At 36.4% G+C, this 20,480-nt stretch overlaps 1 protein-coding gene across 1 annotated transcript; it reads left to right on the top strand.

The window, feature by feature from the left end:
- Nucleotides 1-296: 296 nt before the first annotated feature.
- Nucleotides 297-18,911, top strand: LOC110820943 (LMBR1-like membrane protein). The gene is made up of 14 exons (XM_022050585.2): nt 297-959; nt 1,126-1,211; nt 3,982-4,097; nt 4,241-4,351; nt 4,697-4,795; nt 4,878-5,000; nt 5,539-5,601; nt 5,704-5,768; nt 6,270-6,379; nt 6,485-6,599; nt 6,678-6,743; nt 18,112-18,222; nt 18,311-18,377; nt 18,477-18,911. The coding sequence occupies exons 1-14, from the start codon at nt 610-612 to the stop codon at nt 18,519-18,521; spliced, it is 1,527 nt and encodes a 508-aa protein (XP_021906277.1). The 5' UTR covers nt 297-609; the 3' UTR covers nt 18,522-18,911.
- Nucleotides 18,912-20,480: the final 1,569 nt, after the last annotated feature.

Below are 20,480 nucleotides of genomic sequence, written 5' to 3' on the forward strand. Positions count from 1 at the left end.
AAAAAAGTGAACATCTCACCATTTTATCTATTTTTCTTTATTTTTCCCAATCTAATAAAAAATTAATTTTATCAAAATAAAAAAAAAAAGTAAATATGAATGCAACAATTAAATAATAAAATATAAGTTAACTAAAATCTCAAATATAAATTTTCAACAAAAATTAAAAAAAGAAAACCCTGAGAACAAGTCATACGCCGCCGTTTCAACCATTCCATTTTTCTTTATGAATCCCGCTTCGACGACGCGGAGAATACGAGCTATTCTCTAATTCTTACAATCCAACTCTGGGACAGGCTGTTCATACTTGCAAGGATCAATATCAAATTACACTTAAACCTCTTAGGCAACTGATCTCCATCGTTAACTTCACCCATCAATAAATTAATTAATAAGGGTAATATAGTCATTTCATCCATCAACACTCCATTCGACCCCTCACCGGAGCCAAAACTCTCTCTCTTTCTCTCTCTCTCTCTCTCTCCTCCTTTTCTTCTCTGGTTTTCGAAAATCAACAAGGGCAGATCTATCAGATTTTAACCAAAGAACCCTATTTTCCCACTTACTCCTTCTTTATCTCTCGATCGGTTCGAGTCGAGAGCTTATACGATGGGCGATTTTAATCTCGCTCTCGTGATTGTCGCTATAGTTGTGTGCGTTATTGTATTTCTTTTCAATGTCTACCTCCTCGTCAATTTCCAGCACCCAGATGATGCCAACCAGGCGTACTTTCCCAAAATCGTTGTGGTTTTGGGGCTGTCAATCGCTGCAATTTCCATCCTGATGTTACCAGCTGACGTAGCGAATCGGCAGGCTTGTAGGCATGCGATATACAATGGCGCTTGTAATCTCACCTTGCCAATGAAAGATCTGTGGCTCGCTGTCTACATAGTTGACGCTGTGCTTGTTTTCTTCATTATTCCCTTCGCTATGTTTTACTACGAAGGCGACCAGGACAAGTACGTATTACTAGGGTTTTATTACCATTTTTCTCGTATTCATATATGCGCGCTTGCATCGACGTACACGTGCACTGTTATAATGCGTGTATTTATACTTTTATACGTATTTTGTTGTTACATGAGAATCGAAGTGTAGTAATTGATGTGAGGTTTTGGGTTGCAGGAGCGTGGGAAAGAGAATAAAGAGCGCCTTGTTGTGGGTGGTGACGACGGCAATTGTTTGCGCGCTTGTCCTTGGCATTTTATATGGTTAGTTCATCTTGTTATTAATTTCTGTTCTCTCTCTCTCTCTCTCTCTCTCTCTCTCTCTAGTACTAAGTCCCAAAATTTTTACTTTTGAAAGAATTTTAGCTGCAAGGTGATACGGCTAGGAGTAGCTACGGTATTTTGTTGACATGCCATATGAAGGTCATTAAGCTTTTTATGATCTGAGACAAGAAAGTTAATTACCTTGATCAGTACCATGTCGTGAACTTAATTGTTTGAAGGGTGGTGACTAACTACTGACTGAGCTGTTGTGATTATGATTGCAAGAATGCATTATATCAATCCTTAAGTGGCATTTAGTGGTCTTTATCATTGTTGAGTGAAGAGCTTCGATTTTGTTGTTCATTTCTTCGATAGTCCTTTAGTAGGAAATTTTTTCTAGCTTTTCTCATTTTCTGTTTTTTCATAATTGATAGTCTTCATAGTTTTGTGTAAGAACTTAAAAAAGGTTCACTATAGAGTTTTTAGAAAATGGAACAAAGAACAATTTGATTTCGTTGAGCTTTCTTCAGTATAATAAAACAAGGTTTTCTGATTTGAAAAACTTTAATAAAGAAGCTGCACTTCCTATGTAGCATTTAGGCTTACCCCTGGTGCCAAATTCAAAGACTTGTAGAATAAAGAAGCTGCAGTTCCTATGCTACTTTTGGGCTTCCTCCTGAGTGCCAAATTCAAAGACTTGTGGAATAAAGAAGCTGCAGTTCCTATGTAGTATTTGGACTTACCCGTGGGTGCCAAATTCAAAGACTTGTAGGACGGAAGAGGAATTTATATCCAAAAGGGGGAGATTGACACTCATAAAGAATACACTTGCAAACATCTCTATTTACTACCTATCGATCCTAACCATTCCAATAAGTTTGGTCAAAGAGGTTACAAGCTATCTAATGTAGCTTTCTATGAGGTGGCTCAAATGAGAAGAGGAGTTATCACTTATGGCATGAAGTTTAGTTAAAGTCCTATATGAGAGGGGTGGCCTAGGTATTAGGTCAATGTTAGAGTTTAACAAAGCCTTGTAAGGAAAGTGGCTCTAAAGATTCATGACTGAGTAGGGTGACCTTCGAAGGAGTGTGATTAGAGCGAAGTTTGGCATTGACAACTTGGGGCGGCTCCCAAAAATTTTGAGACTTATGGTGTCAGATTATGGAAGAAGATTGGAATTGAAAAATAAGAGTTTCAGGATTTATTGCATGGAGGTTGACTTGAAATTACATCAAAAGACAGAGCATTTTTAATAAGCTTAGCAGGGAACCTTCAAAGAGCAGGGGTTTGGTTAAAATGTGAGGTTTTGGTCGGATGAATGGATGGAAAGGGGCAAAGTTAGAGCATCATAGTGGCATATTCCTTCTCTTTTGCAAGGGTTAATGGGGGTTGGTTGGTGCATTTGACGAGGAAACTCAATGATTCGGAGGTAAGTGAGTATGCCAGTTTAATCCAATGTCTATCACAAAGAGGAAGCCTTTCTGAAGCTGCGGATGAGCCAATGTGGAAACTTAGCTTGAAAGGACCTTTTCAGCCTCCCATTTGGCCACATGCGAAAAGGACCTTAGGAGAGTTCTCACTGAAACTGATACAGAAATCAAAGCATCTCCCAAGGTTGCTTTTTTTGCTTGGGATGAGCCAAGAGATTGCATCCTAACCATAGACAACTTGATCAAGAGGGTGAAGACCATTGTGAATGAATGTCTCTTTTGTACGAGAGAAGCAAAGTTATCATACCTCCTTCTTTCGTGCCATGTTTCCTATAGGCTTTGGGTTTTGGCTTATAATTCTACGGGGTGAATAAAAGAATGACCAAAGAGCATGAAAACTGGGGAGTTTCCATAGCTTGGGCCAACGATCTAGTTTGACCAGTGGTATCGTATATAAGATCACGACTTACTTTAGTGTTCTTAAACATCTTTCGTAAAGGATGTTTTTGATTAAGTTATTTGTCTTTCTCTTTCTTTGTCGAGATTGGGTTGGTCTTCCGCTATGCCCCTCCTTGCCTATAAGCCAGAACTCTTTTGGGATCCAAGAAACTGTAGGGCTTAGATTAGATAAGAGCAAGGGAGGGAAGAGATAGGTTTTTCAAAAAAATAGATATATGACACATAGAATCTCTCTAAAGAGCTACTATTGAGCACTCCCAGAACCATTAAACCGACATGACTGATGTTCTTTCAAGCCCCCTGGGGTTCAAGCTAGAACAGCGTTAAGAAACTGTGCTTAAAAGCATGGCATTGAAGTAAATGGGGGATGCTGGAAATAGAATGTATGGAGGCATCCATAGGGATAAAAGATATAACAAGACTTTAGGAATTATCACTCTGGTCATCCTATGATTTTTTGGAAATAAAGAAATAGAAGAGTTTTTGAGGGCATTGACTGTTCTTTTGTTAGCATTAAGGATTCTTGATCCCGAACTCTTATTATTTATTTTTTTTGGTAAAGAACCATCCTCTTTACAGCAGGGAGGACTTAGAGTACTTGGTTGATATGTTGATAGACTCATAAAACTTGTGTATACAGTTACATTTTCTTTGTTCTTGTTAATACTATGCTTTTTCTTTGGAAAAGAAAACTTGAATTACTTCGATGTTTTAACTAGAAAATATAGTAAACAATGAAAACAATGAAAGATCAAAGATGTCTTCCATATCCAATAAGATATCTGTTACCAAATTCTTTTGCTTGAAAACATGTGTATTCTCTACAATAGATATAAAGCTCTTATGTTTTCCATCTCACTGGATCTTTTATGGTGTTTTAGGTCTAATTGGGAAGGTGGACTTTACTGTTAGGCACCTCTCTTCAGCCACAACTTCCTTTCCTACTACTTGGGAGTTTTCTAGTACTCGACCATGTATTAGCAGTGGTAGTGGCCAGGTTATGATTCCATTTATCTATTTTCTACTTTTTATCAATGCTTACTTCTATGATGTCAGCTTATCATCTGGTTTGTCATAAGTAGCCATCCTTGAGCTGATCCATTTGGTGTCTGTTATCTTTTCTTCCTTTTTTGCTTACAGTGCTCTGCCTTTGCTGCTTCTCCTTCATCAGAGAAAACATGGACAATGCGCACTACTTTTCCTGAATATGTTGTTGCTCTTGCTACTATTGTTGGATCCGTGCTTTTCTCAGTATGACCATTTCCTTCTTTTTTTCTTTTTTTTCCTTTTGGGAGAAATGTTATGGCCATTTATTGGAAACCTTAATTTCGGTTTTTGAATCTATATATTGTATTGGATGTACTTGCACTTTTTAAAGGTAAGATGTTATTGTTATTACTTTGGCATTGCCTGTAACAATCGTTTAAAATGTTGGCTATGGTGTTGAAGTCCAGTAGCAACTATTTGGGGTTGGTTGAGGTTGGGGGAGACATATCTCACTTACATTTTCTAGGAAAAAGCATAAGGTAGTTTGTAATTGTCTCAACCTTTTTTATCTTTGGAGAAACTACTCACTATTCTCTAGATATCTTGCAGATTTTTGGTGGTGTTGGTATTGCTTGCCTGCCACTCGGACTTATATTTTCATTTATCAGGCGTCCAAAAGCTGTTATAACTCGTTCCCAATATATTAAGGTGCTTGGTCATTGCCTTGTCCTGTGCCATATGAAATTATGTGTTAGATAGTCATGGGAAATGTCCTTCGATATTTTTGTAGGAAGCAACTGAGTTGGGGAAAAAAGCTAGAGAATTGAAGAAAGCAGCTGATGCTCTTCATCAGGAAGAAAGAGGTGGTGCTAAGGGCAGAAAATGGCGCAAAAATGTGAAATCAGTGGAAAAGGTAGTGTGAAATTGTAAAATTTTGCTAATTGCATTTGGAGTTTCTTTTGTATTCCGAGAATGGATTTGTTGTACATATTATTTATGTCACTTCTTGTAAGGATCTTGAGAGGTCCTGGTTTAAGTTGTGAGTTTCAGAAATTTATCATGTTTCTGCAAGGTCTTACTTCGATTGCCGCTTTTGCACTTGATCAGATAATATTCACTCTATTATATTTTAATCTAAACAGTTTAAGTTTGGGCGAGAGGATGGGGTAAATTCATGGAATTTCGTCCCTTTTTTTTTATCCTGTTGCATGTATGCGTGCACCTGCCCTTTATATTATACAAATACAGGATTGTTGACTCATATTCCTCTTTGGTTAATGGGTTTATTTTGAGACACTTTCTCAGCTCAGACTCTAGAATATAGCTTTTAGAATTAATAACTAATTCCTCATTAGTAACTGATACCTTACTTCATGGTGGAGATCTGGTTGGTATGCTTATTGATTTCCATTATGATGATTGAACTTGTTTCCTTAATTTTTTACCTACAGGAGTTGCTTCAGTTGGAGGAAGATGTAAAACTTTTAGAAGAGATGTACCCTCAAGGAGAAAAGGTAATGATAAAAACGAGTCAACAGTTTTAAGTACAATGAATTGCAGCTTTACATTTTTGGTCTTGTTCAATTACTGATATTCTTTTCTTCCTCTCCTTTTAGGCAGAGACTGCCTGGGCTTTGACTGTTCTTGGGTATTTGGCAAAGCTTGTTCTGGGAATCTTAGGGTAAGTGCTGGGTTTTGGGTATAATGACACAGAGAAAACTTCATATTAACATAAATTTGAGAATTTAGTCAGGCCATATCTGGTTTTTCAATCCATTTCTCACTCTTCCTGTGGAGATATAGTATTTTATATTAGTAAAATAACATGATTAACATTATGCATTTGTCTTGGTGGAACAATGAGCAGCTACTGAAAAAAGTTTGATATCAATGAGAGTTCAAAATCATGGAAAGGATGATGACTGTGATATTGGAAAATATGAAATGGTTATTCAGTATATGTTTAAGTGGTCTAAGATAAGATCCATGTGTAGTGAGCACTTCTACTTCTATTATCTTCCTCTAATTCATCGGAATTCTCTGTTGCTGCACATGGCATTGGAAACAATTGTTTATTCTAGAAGATGATTTTAAACTTTCACATGGAAATAAAGTGTGAATCATGCGTGGTACTTTTTTGAACAACTTCTTGACTTACAATCTGCGCCCTGCTTCTTTACAGGTTGATTGTTTCAGTGGCTTGGGTTGCTCATATTATCATTTATCTATTGGTTGATCCTCCTCTTTCTCCTTTGTTGAATGAGGTTTTCATCAAGCTGGATGATGTCTGGGGTAATATTTTGAATTCTGCTGTATGGTTTAATGTTTTTATATTTCCTCTTTTTTCTATTAAATTTTTTAATCTAATTTGGCTTGCATATTTTGGAACCACCCTAGGTCTTCTGGGTACTGCAGCATTTGCTTTTTTCTGCTTCTACCTTCTACTTGCAGTCATAGCTGGGGCGATGATGCTTGGGCTCAGATTAGTTTTCATTACAATTCATCCAATGAAGTAATTATCTTTGTGGTGGCAGTCTTTTGGTTCTTATTGATATATGCTTGCTCATTCATTCAATATATTCACTTACAGGTGGGGAGCCACTCTAATGAACTCTTTTCTTTTCAATGTGGGACTTATTCTCCTATGCTCCATCAGGTGAGAGTGATTTTTATTTAAATTTAAATTTAAGAAATAAAACTTTTGATTGTTTTGTTCAATTGGGATAGGTGAGTTGTGAAGATCCTTGCTGAAGGGTCTAACTATGGGGCGATTAACATGAAAATCTGCAGAAACTTTTGAGTGTTTTTAGTTTTCCTTCCCTTACCTATTTTGAATAATTGTAGGGGCTTGTTAGAGAGAACTCCATGGTCTCTTGATTAAGAAAGTATTCAAAGTTCGATAAGATTTCCATATATACTCTTCCATTTACAGCCATGGGATTTAGTACAAATCGAGGAAGTAGCTATTGGTAGTTATTCTGGAATTTTATCCTAATTTCCGGATTTAAGTAACTATCTTTCTTATCCTCATCCATCTTATCCTTCAATTAAATCATCTGCATAATATTTTGCACATAATACAGCTTACAATTATTAATACCTAATTAGACATAATTGCACATAATTGTATTTTTTATTTCTTCTTTGATCTATCCTTTCAAAAGGAAGTATTTGTTGTTCCTGACATAAGTTATATAACAATCAGTTACGATCTTGTCATCTACCATAGTTCTTTGAAGCTTCCAGATTTTGCTTCTTCAACAGTTTGTTTGAACACCTGTTAATAGTTCTGCCAACTGCATCTGTGGGATTAAGGCTTTGTTTATGATCTTAGTTTTGGACTCGTTGATTTTTTCTTTTTAGATTGTACGCAATGATAGATATAATTAGAATGATTTATTGTGTTTTATATTTTCGCAGAAAGAATTGCTTCTTTCATGCAGCTGTGTGCAAACTATGCAGTCACCTTGAACTGTAGAATATGGTCACCCTTTAATTGCCATCAGCCACACTTTTTAGAGTCATTTTCTTCTCATAATACTGCCATTAGTTCTTCATCCTTTGCTACTTCTAAACAACTTCAACTACTTGGTGTTATTTCAACTCAAGAAAAATTAATAAATAAAACTTGGTGGTTGGTCTGAAGTAGCTAATGGAGTTTTTTAAAAGAAGAAAATGATCGTATTTACAAGTTACCAAGGGGGTACACCCATGTAAAAAATCTACAATTACATATTAACTAAGATGTCAACAATGTCCCCTTAATCTTCAAAAAAACAAAAGGGTTGCCCCTCAACAAAATTTTCTGGGTTTGGGGACCATAAGTCTTTCATCCTACCAAAAGGGGTGAGATCATTGAAAGCTCTATTAGTCCTTTCCTAATCACCCTCATGGTAGCCAAGGGGATTAAAGAAACTAACTTCCTTCTCTTAGCACCACAAATACCTTGACAAGCCCAAAATTCATAGACCATTGAGCCTGCCATAACCCAACTCAGCCCCGAGAACCCAATGGTAGTATACCACAGGCGATAGGAAAACTGACAATGTAGCAAAAGGTGAAGTGGGGATTCTTCATCACGATTGCATAAGTGATAACTGTTAACCAAAAGCTTCTCTTCTTTCTGAGATTGTTGATCCTGAATATTCTATCATTGGCTACCTCCCACATGAAAGAGGCAATCCTGGGCTGAAACTTCAACTTCCATATAGCCTTCAAGGGAAACTAGATGAGTCCAAGTGAGGAGTTTAGGAAGAGAGATAAATTATAGAATGCCACGAAGGACCCCTTGGGAGTCAAGTTGCAAAGAGGCACATCATCTTTTGAAGATGAGAGACTGCACTTCAAAAGATGGTAGAGGAGACTATCCAGTTCCTCCACATTGCAAATCATTGAGTTTCTGCTGTTACCACGTTCAAAATCTCTTGCCTTGAAGACATCAAAAATAGATTCCCTGCTTGCTGCATCTTTATTCCGAGCCTAAGATAAAATTGTGAGAAAGGATTGCTTGAGAAACCCTCATCACATCAATTCATGCCGAAATTACACTCTCTTCCCAAAAGACCCCTCACCTTAAAGGAGGGACAGTGTCTCCCAACTAGTAGTGATATTCTTCCAAAGGCTTGCACTGTGTGGATCTGTAGAAGTCTTGACTGTCTGCCCAAAATTTCAACACCAAACTTAGACCTAATGATGTACAAAGAATTCCCTTCCACCTTTATGAATCTCCGATAACACTGAATTAAATATCTGATGCACAAACTAATGCAATCAATGGGATGTCTAATTTTCCGTTCAACATTTTCATTTTGTTCAGTATGTGGGTGAACAATCCCTACGCAGTGAAGGTAGGATTTCAAGATTTGAAATTCAGCACCACCATCAGTTTGAACCTTAAGAAGTTTATTATGAAATTGTCTCTCAAGCTTTGAAATAGAACCATCTGTAACTGAAGCCACCTCACTTTTAAATTTAAGGCAGAAAAATCCACGTAAATTTAGAAAAATCATCGACACATAAAAGGAAATGTTTACAAACATGACTGGAACTTAGAAGAGATAGTCCCCATACATCTAAGTGAACCAGTTCTAATTCTTCTGATGATATATTTTGAGTAGCAGAAAGATGACCTTGACTCTGTTCGCTGAATGTACATGATGAACATACATGTGGCAGAGAGGATATTTTCCTAGATGGTAATTGAAACTTGGACATGATCAACTTAAGGATAGGTGAAAAGTGACCAAGTCAAATATGCCATTTTGCCATATAGTCTCTTTCACTAATGAGGGCATGAGGAGAGTCTTGCTAGTGAGTTTGTTCAAGTCTTCTTTAGTCAAACCTTGAGGTAGAATTCTGCTGGTGGCTTGATCACGAATATGAAACTAGTTTGAATGAAACTCCCATAACGTACCATTATTATTGGCAAATTATTTACTAGACATAAAAGTTTTTATAAGCTGTGAACATGGATAATATTGTTTAGCTTTAGAGATCTACGCGGGCAAGGAATAAAGGAAAAACCAAAGTGAGAAACTTGCAAACCTGTACTATTACCAATATAAAGTTGATGAGAAACATGATGAGAAACACCAGCATTAGGGTACCTGAAGGTTTGAAGAATGGAAAATCCTCTTCTACTTGTCTTAATTTCATTCTTGGTGGTGCTACAATTTATAAAAAATAAAGCAATAAAAATAACAACTTCCTAACAAATTTACAGGGAGAAGGAATTGCAGAAATGGTTATAACCATTCTGAGATTCTCTCCACTAGGCAAAACAGAAAAGAAACAAATTTATTTTCTTATATTTTCTACACTTTCCCTCAATCTAGTTTACATAGATGTTAAGTAAATCTAGATTGGATCTAATGTTATCAAAAACTCCTCTTGGTAGAGCTTTTGTTAGAATGTCTGCAACCTGTTGATTTGTTGAGATATGCATAAGGGTAATAGTTCCATCTTCTAATTTTTCCTTGATAAAGTGTCGATCGATTTCTACATACTTAGTTCGGTCATGATGAATTGGATTCTTGGCCATGCTAATGATTGATTGGTTATCACACCAAACTTTCATAGAGGTACCATCATAAATTTTCGGTTCACATATTCCATGAGTAAGTGTTCGGAATTCAGATTCTGCACTGCTACGAGATACAACAGACCCTTTTTTACTGTGCCAAGTTACTAGATTACCCCAGACATAGGTACAGTATCCTGATGTAAATCTTATGTCAGTTACTAATCCTACCCAATCAGCATCAGTGAAGATTTTAATATCCATTTTTTCTGTTTTCTAAAAGAACAATCCTTAACCTGGAGTCATTTTTAAGTACCCCAGAATTCGATATACAGCCGTCATGTGCTTCTCAGTTGGTTGATTCATGAATTGATTCACTGTACTAACTGCAAAACTGATGTCAAGTTTGGTGTGTGCTAAATAGATGAGTTTGCCCACCAGTCTTTGGTACCTTTCTTTATCAATCTTTTAATCACCGATGTTGAATCCAAGTTTTACGGTTGGATCCATAGATGTGTCAGCAGGTTTACTTCCGATCATTCCGGTCTCTTATATTTTCGTTGTGATACTGAAATTCTCCTTTTTGACCGGGCTACTTCCGTACTAAGAAAGTATTTCATCATTCCAAGATCTTTAATTTCAAACTCTTTAGTTAGGAATTCTTTAAGTCTTTGAATTTTCTCGATGTGATCTCCTATCAAAATAATGTCATCTACATAGACAATCAAGATAGTTTTTTTACCTGAGATGTAGTGTTTAACAAAAAGTGTATGATCTGATTGACATTTTCCATATCCTTCTTGTTTTACTGCTTTTGTGAACTTGTCAAACCAAGCTTTTGGAGATTGTTTCAGACCATATAGTGACTTTTTGAGCCTGTATACTTTTTAAGGACCATCAATTAGTTCAAATTCTGGTGGGATATCCATGTATACTTCTTCTTCTAGGTCACCATTCAGATATGCATTCTTTACATCTAGCTGAAAAGAGTGGCCAATCAAGGTTAGAAGCAAGTGACAGTAATACCCGGATTGTATTATGCTTGGCTACTGGAGCAAATGTTTCTTGATAGTTTATCGCATAAGATTGAGTAAAGACTTTTGCTACTAGGCGAGCCTTATATCGATATATACTCCCATTAGGATTGTATTTTGTTGTAAAAACCCACTTGCATCCAACTTGACGCTTTCCTATGGGCAGATCAGTTTAATTCCCATGTCCCATTTTTCTCAAGTGCTCTAATCTCTTCTTGGATGGTAGCTTTCCATTCCAGTATTTCCAGAGCTTCATGAATAGACTTTGGCTCTGGTAAATTACTGTCTAGCCTGTACACAAAGGCATGATGTTATGAAGACAACTTACCAAATGAGATATAGTCCTGTATCAGATGTTTGGTGCATGTTCGAGTCCCTTTTCTCAAAGTTATAGATAATTCATTGTAAATATCAGTACCAGGGATAGATGTCTCATTACCTGTAAATTTCTAAGTACCTAGAGCCGAGACAAATTCATGGCAAGCCTTCTCTTATTCAGGTGCCTTACCTCCTTGGTTTTTGTTCCTTCTAATGTAGACACATAACTCATTATTTGTAGGAAATGTGTTTTCTGTTCCTGACACTAGCTCAAGTTCTTTCTGTATGGTTTTTGGTGAAGTATTGGTGATAGGTTCAGGTTCCAAGGGGGATGAATAGAGAGGAGGTATGCTAACATCCCACAACTGATAACAAATTACAGTCTAATTTTGGCACATAAAAGACTGAATGAAGTGTCAAATTTGGAGAAAAATTACGGAGCCACATCCAGCCACTTTGGAGACAGACCCATCAACAATTTTAATCGAAATATTTTCTTCAGATTTGTTGTAATTTTGGAGCTGTGACACATCTCCAGTCATATGATTCGACGCTTCAGAATCAACCACCCAAATCTGCTTTGCTGAACACACAGATAAACTATGAATTTTATCTTTATGTGCCACTGATGCGTTGATGGGAGGTTGATAATTTTTTTGGGTCAAAATTTTCTAAAGTTCTCCCAACTGCTCGGGGCTAAAGGGGTTACTCTCCACAGAACTCAGAGAGGCTTTTCCAGCGGACGCGTGATTGCCATGGTGGTCGATTTCTGGTCTGGGCGACTTGTCGGCTGGTTTCCGCGTGATTGCCATGGTGGTCGATTTCTGGTCTGGGCGACTTGTCGGCTGGTTTTCCATGGAGTTTCCAGCATTTGTCGCGGACATGGCTAGGTTTTTTGCAGTGGTCGCATCAAGGCCGACCTTTTTCCCCCTCAGGTCCTGAGTTCTCGTTGAGAGTGTGGAAGCGTTTTCGACAGATTGAGTGAGTTGTGCATCGCCCATCATTATTCTCCTTCGGCTTTCTTCTCGTCAAATCTCGGAGAAGACTTCCCGGATGCTAGGTAATGGTTTGATGCTAAGCACCTGTCCTTAGACTTCATCAAGGTTGCTGTTCAAACCTAGTAGAAATTTGAAAATACGTTTCTCCTCCACAAATGAACCAAAATTTCTAACGTCCTCAGGACAGTTCCATCTTCTTTCTTCGAAGGCGTCCAGTTGCTGCCAGCTTTGAGATAGAAGATTATAATACTAAGTTACATTTAGCTCACCTTGTCTCAGTTTGTGAAGGGTGGACTCGATTTCGAAGATAGCTGATGTATTTTCCTTGCTGAAGTAGAGTTCCCGAGCTATCTCCCAAATTTCCTGCACAGTATCATAGAGAAGGAAATTTTCAGCGATGTCGGGCGTCATCGAGCTTACGAGCCACGACATCACCATACTGTTGTCAATATTCAATGTTCGAGCATTCGGGTCATTCGCCAGTGGAGGTAAGAGTTCACTAGTGAGATACTCTTTACGACCTTTGCCTCGGATGAAGAGTAATATTGACGATGACCACTGAAGGTAATTGCTACCATTTAGCTTATGCTTAGTGAGGAGTGATGAGGATGGTTCAATCAAGCCATGACTGGTAGGAGAAGGATGGTAAGAGCCCGATGAAATTTCGGGTGGAGAAGACGGTAGTTCTCCTGAGGCCATTTTTGACTGCGGCTCAATCGAGATGATTCTCCTGGATCAGAGTCGTTCTGCTACCATGAAGGTTTGAAGAATGGAAAATCCTCTTCTACTTGTCTTAATTTCATTCTTAGTGGTGCAACAATTTATAGAAAATAAAGCAACAAAAATAACAACTTCCTAACAAATCTTCCTAACAAATTTATGGGAAGAAGAAATTGCAGAAATGATTATAACCATTCCGAAATTCTCTCCACTAAGCAAAACAAAAAAGAAACAAATTTATTTTCCTATATTTTCTACAGTACCATGTCTATTGCTTAGGATAGGATCCTAAAATTGATGAGCCATTGAGGTAGACAACATTGACTTACTGTTTGAAGGTATTACCTAAAAGTTTGATTAGAAATGCTAGGTTATGGATTGTACATTCTCTAACATTATAAGCTGTGTGATTGACAGACGACAAATTTGACAGGCTTTGTTCTTTTTCTTAGAATAATTCTAAGCTTTAGGGGTAGAAGAATTGGAATACTTGCTTGGCCCCTCAAAAGAAGACTTAATAGTCACATTGCTTGAATGAGGGGGCTCTGGAGAAGATTTAGGAAGAATTTCAAGAGCCAAGCAGTAGCAATGTAATTCATGAAAGGAAACTGGTTTTAGACTTATCTTGAGGGGTTGCCCTCGAGGAATGATGTTCTTGTCCTAGATTATGAAAGATGGGAACATTGAACTTGATGGGGGAAAGGGGGCAGCGTACAGCAGCAAGCTCATCAGCAATCATTTTGGCCTTTTGCAAGTATCAAGTATGTGAAGACTGACTTATCTTCCTTCTGAAGCTCTTGAAGTGTCAGATGAAATTGTAATTGCATCATTTGGTAGCTAGAACCAAAAATTTATCTAAGCCATTCCATACTTGATAGGAAGTATCCATCTCAATGACATAGTAAAAGGACATCTTCGGTGCCAGAGAAGATAAGCCAATCAAAAAGCATCTGATCCTTTCGATGCCAAGTAGAAGGGTCAGATAAAAATTGAGAGGGAGGGGAAGATGTACCATTTAATTTTAAATATTTTGATATTTGGGATGAGTATGAATTGACCTTTTCACATGAGGTACTTTGAGCTAGTAAGCTTAATAGAAAATGTGCAGTCAGAGGAAGTTTGAGGTGTAGGAGCTGATTGCGTTGTTGCAACAGCTGATTGAGGACGGAGAAAGGAGATGAAATTACCAAGCTACTATGGCTGATACCATAAGGAAATAAGAGAGGAAAATTGGAAATTTCGAGTTTACTTTCTGATTATTTTGGTGTCAATACATGCACCTTTTTAGAGATAAAAGTGTTAAAGTATGAATAAGATATATATTCTATAGTCTTAAATTAATTAGAATACAAAATTAGAGTCCAAGTTATATCATGCACATAGCCTATAATTAATCTTGATCCAAGTCCGAGATAATATTAGAAATAGAGTTTGAATAAATGGGGAATTAATGTTTAAATTAGGCAAGCAAAATAGATCTAGAAGCGGAATAAATCACTGAGGCAGAGTAAGGAAGAGAATTCCAATTGGAATAGTTCACTGCTTTTGGGCTTAGGTCTATGTAGTTATGCCACGGGAGCTTTCCTGATGCTTTCTGGCACCATTCAACTGCAGCTGGGTGGGCATGATGATTCTGTCTTGGCAGTTCAGTGTGCGCATTGTAAATGCACAGGAGACACGTTAGCTGCATGACGTGGAAACACATGGTTACGCATTTCCATTTCAATGCCTGTCCTAGCGCTCTCATGGCCTTTCCCAGTGCTTTGGAGTGGGGTTCTTCTTTGCTTTGATTTCTGAATCTTGTCTTGGTTGTTTTATGCGCCGTTATGCTCCTTTAGTTTATTTTATTAATTTCTTTCTTTGTTTCTTTGTTTCCTGGACCTCTTTATTATTCTTTTAGCTGCCAATACTTCCGAGCCACAATATGGAATCTTCCCTGATCAAATAGAGTCCTCACACAAGAAATGACATGGATATCCTAAAACTTTTTTAGCTACATTGACTAGAAGCACTTATTTTTTTTTTAAAAAAAACCTAGACTAGAATCAGAAGCAAAGGAACAGAGAATTAGAGGGTGTGCTTGCAATGGCCAAACTAATTTAGGACAATGGATTATTTGCCTATATAGAGATTTAGGAATGAAAACCTAGACAACCTTTGGACATCATATATAAGAAGTCCTAACCATCATACGAACGGATTTGATTGCATTTCACAACTTAAAAATTGATAAACTCTCAAATTGTTTTATTGAAAAACTAAAGTCTGTCTCAAAAGTGAAATTATAAAGATATTTAGAATGCTTCCTAAGTAACTTGTCCTAAGTAGGATTAGAGTAAAGATAAAAATTCTTTTTCACCTTTGCACTCAGTAGGGCTTCCCAAATTTCATCCTCAGAAAAAGGTCTTTTGATATTTTGGGCCAATCTCTATCCCTTCCATACAAGGCATAAAATACCAATCTATGTCGATCTCCAAGATGAAGAATCACTGTATAAATCATCGAAATTCTTTTGAGGCCTCCCTAATCGCATTATCACCCTAGACCACACTGCCCTTAAATTTCTATCCTCTCAGCTAACTTGCATCTTCTATGGTGAATTGCTAGACCATAGAAAAATCTAATGTTCTTATCCACTTAGGCATAGATCTTTGTTTCCGTGCTATTTCCTCGAGCGAAGAAGCTTAGCAAGATCAATTGTGGGCATTGTACAAATCCGTTGCAGCCTCCATGTTCCCACCACCTTTTGCACTCCACAGTTTGGCATTTGGTTTAATGTTTCAAGCCATTAGGCAATTCTCAAGCTAACATAGTCTCCCCACTGCCCTTAAATTTCCATCCTCTCAGCTAACTTGCATCTTCTATGGTGAATTGCTAGACCATAGAAGAATCTAATGTTCTTATCCTCTTCCTTGATCCACTTAGGCATAGATCTTTGTTTCCGTGCTATTTCCTCGAGCGAAGACGCTTAGCGAAATCAATTGTGGGCATTGTACAAATTCGTTGTAGCCTCCATGTTCCCGCCACCATTTGTACTCCACAGTTTGACATTTGGTTTAATTTTTCAAGCCGTTAGGCAATTCTCAAGCTAACAGTCTCTACCCTCAAATTTTTCTCATCACTTTTTGATCAGATCTGAACAATTAGGCACTCTCAGCCATTTGTTTTCAATTCCTATCCAACAGGATTCTCACTAAATGCCACCCACCTCTAAACAGAGAGGAAAATGATTAGAGACAAAGAGAGAATATTTTTTGTGCAAAATCTGGAACCTGTGAATCAAAACAAGGAGACACAAGAAAGTGGTCAATTCTGGAAGTTTAGGGCTCAGTTTAGTGCATGAAAACAATTTTTTAGTTTCATTTTCTAAATTTGTGTTTATTCATAGAAGTATGTGAAACTTGTATATTTATGGAATGGTTATTCTATAAAAAATAGTTTTTTAGAATACCAAGTATAACTTTTTAAAATTATTTGATTCCATCATTTTCATTATTACTTGCATCATTATTAACTACTTGCTATGGTTTTGTGAATGAGATACATATACTTCTAGGATTAAAAACTAAAAATCACTTTCATGTACCAAATGGAGCCTACTTCTTTTGAATTGGACCAAATCCATCTGGCTCAGATAAAGGAAGATCAACGAGAGAAAATAGCTAGTGAAATCATGTTGGCAGTTCTATAGAATTCAACTGTATTTGGTACAAGAAAACACCTTTTTCTATTTTTAAATTTTGTAAAACCTATTTGTTTGGTTGTTAACTTCTGAAAAGGGAAAATAACTTTTTTATGTGAAAATTTCAGTTATTTTCATTTCTTGAAATAAGTTCTTTTCTTCCTTTTCAAAAACCAATATAGGATAAATTAAATTAACTTAACTATTTAAGAGTTTTAAGATTAATTTAACTATCATGCTTAAAAACATTAATTTAACTTAAGGATTTTGATGAACTATTGCACTTGAATTTTTTAATCATGTTTAATAATTTTTAAGGATCATACCAATTTGATGGCAGTTAAGAATATGAAGAAAGTTCTCAAAGTAGTTTACTGATAACCGGAATGATCTCAAAAGTGAAATTGCAAAATATTTATAGTGCTTCAATTTAAAATGCTAATCTAATAGCAACTTGTAACTTAAAAGATTGTAAATTATAAAAAATATTGAAGCCACGAACAATATAATATTTATCCATACTCTGATAAATTGTAGATTATATAGAAATATCAGTCCTATTCTATTTGGAAATCTGTTTCATGTCGTTTCTGGATCATCTGCTCCTGGTGGGAGAGAATTCAACTTCGAGTTTTGAAGTGTTGAACATCGAGAAACACGATCTTGGGACATCCTAAAAGATTTTTGGCAAACTTCCAGATCTGTGGATCTCATCAGAAGAAAAAATAATCGAAACATAAAAGCGGTTAGGTGTATGAAACCCTCCTAGTAGAACAGTCAATAAATTGATGAACTGATGTGTCAAGTTCTTGGAAGTTACAACTAGGAATATTGAGGAAATTCTCGACGTGTAATTTACTGATAACTGAACTGATTTTAGAAGTGAAATTACAAAATATTTACAATGCTTTAATTTAAAACCCTATTTAACTATTGGCAATACAATTGGAAACTTAAAACTTAAAAAGATTTAAACTATAAACGAAATACTAAAGCTACTAAACACCTACTTTTTTTAAAACAAAAATTATTTACCTTATATCTATATTCTTACATAAATTGTAGGTTTGATGATAATCCAGTTCCTACTCTATTTAGGGAATATAGTTAATACCTATTCTGCATCAACAGCCTAACACAATTTTACTCACATTTTGATGTTATTTAGAAAAGAAAAGAGAAACGTGTTTATTTTTGACTGCCCAAGACACATTTCTTTCTTTGCCTGATGGTATTCTGTGTTGCATTCTCAGTGTAATTCAGTTTTGTGCCACTGCATTCGGGTACTATGCTCAAGCAACTGCTGCACAGGAAATATTTGGCCACACATTGCAGTCTCTTCGTGGAATAAGATATTTGTACAAGTGAGTCATAATTTTATAGGGGAACTTTTTCTAATCAAGCATATACGTATACATATTGTCATGTTAAATATTTGCCACTGTATTACAGGTATAATGTCTTCCAAATTGCATTTGTTGTTCTCGCGGGATTGACCTTTGTGTATTATGCTGCCTTTGTGAGTTATTTGTTTCTTTTCCCTGCTTATTTCTTTCTGTTACCATCCTCTGCATATGTACTTGACATGGATATTGTGTTTATGTTTGAAATATTTCAGGGATGGAGGAGAAAACCCAGTGGCAGGTTCCAACTTTCCACTTAAATTGATAAATTTTCCAGGAGTGCATGCATCACCTTAGAGCTGTTGGGAATCTGACTTCTATCTTCTCTTTGAAACTGTGTGCTCGGAAGCGGATGTCCTGTTATTGTTACTTTGGAGTTTTAGAGGCAGGCAGACTCATCTATATAAACCTTGGCTTCCTGTAGTATTAGCATGGTGACTGCTGCCACACTGTGATGGTGTCTACTTGTTTCTCGCTGCTGTATGTATTATTCTTTGTTTGATTAATATTATACCTTCGGTTTTAGCATGTAATTGAGATATTTTCAGCATACGTGGGAACTGGGTCCGCAGAACTGACCTTGATGTAACCTATCCATATGAGAACAAAAATTTTATGTGCAGCCATTTCACTTTTGCTTTTGTGCATTATATGGTATCCTACTTCTGAGTTTGTTAAACCGTCAGGTAAAGGTCGTAGTTTCTGGGTTATTGGTAGCTGGTTAGGTGCCCTTTGGGTACGGCTTGTGTTTGTGTTTTGAGTGATACAGTGCTATTAAAACAGTTTGATTTAAAACTCTTTTAATTGGTTAAATGGTGTTTGGTGAAAGAACTGGAAAAATGTTGATTTGAAAAAATAGTCATATTTAGTGAACACAGTTAAATATTGAAATGATCGGACCAAAAATGATATAGAACAGATTTAGCTTTTATACGGACATGTATTTTCTTATGTACATACATTTTTATGGATATATTTGTGATACAAGCAACGTACATATAGTGTATATGTATATGTATATATTTTTTATATGTATTCTCAGTTGTTTGTATAAGCTTTAGAGGAAGAACTTAAAGAACAGGAAAGAAAGCGTGGCTATTGGCTGCTTTTTTGGGGGTTGTGGGGCTGGGCTGGAGTTCCATCATTTGTGGCGTTATTGGCAGGATGCTTTTATATGTGTGTGTGTATATATATCTATGTGAAAGAAAAATATATATACACAAGTAACTGTAGATATATACACACAGACAGTTGCTTGTATATACGTGAGAGGAACAAGGAAAAAGAACGACGAAAAACCGCGGGTGCAAGTGAGGGAGTGGGAGTTCCATTGGCAGCGGCAATGTTCAGCGCTTGGGTTTGATTTTTTAATGGATAGATTTGTAATTTATCAATTTAATTAAGGGCAATTTTGAAAATAAAATGTTAAGATAGAAGCATATTTTCATTTTATCCTTATGTTCTACATAGTTTAGTTCCATTTGTACTTAAATATAAAAAATTATATAACTTTCCTAATTTTGAGTGTATTAAAAAACAGAGAATGATTTCAGAGAATAAATAATCTACTAATTTTCTCATTGATGAATGATGAAATGAAAAATATAAATAGCTGTACAAAAGAGTAAAAAGACAAAAATTTATAACAGAATGTACAACCAAAGATATCACAAATTCTAATTCTGATCTTAATACATATTGATTGTACCCATCTTGCTTAGAAGATTATGAAACCGTGTAGAAGGAAGAGCTTTTGTCATTAAATTCGCCAACTGATTATGTGAGGAAATGTGCATGGTCCTCAATGGTCCATCTTGAATTTTCTCCCTGACAAAGTGACAGTCCAGTTCAATATATTTTGTTCGCTCGTGATATACTGGATTGACAGTTATGTGCAGTGCAGCTTAATTATCACAATATAACAGTAATCTTTGGTGTCTCACTTTCAGATCCCATAACAGATTTAAGATCCGTACTATTTCACATGAAGTATTGGCCATTGACCGATATTCTGCCTCTGCGGATGATCTAGACACAATCTGTTATTTCTTTGATTTCCACGAAATGAGGGATGATCCAAGAAAAATGCAGTAACTGTCAAGGATCTTCTTGTGTCAAGACAAGTACCCCAATCGGCATCCGAGAACGCTTTAACTTGAATGACTGATGATGAAGGAAAATGAAGACCTTGTCTAGGTGTTTTCTTAACATACTATAAG

Source organism: Carica papaya, chromosome 8 (genome assembly GCF_054855325.1).
Source record: "Carica papaya isolate Zhongbai chromosome 8, ASM5485532v1, whole genome shotgun sequence".
Lineage (NCBI taxonomy): Eukaryota > Viridiplantae > Streptophyta > Magnoliopsida > Brassicales > Caricaceae > Carica > Carica papaya.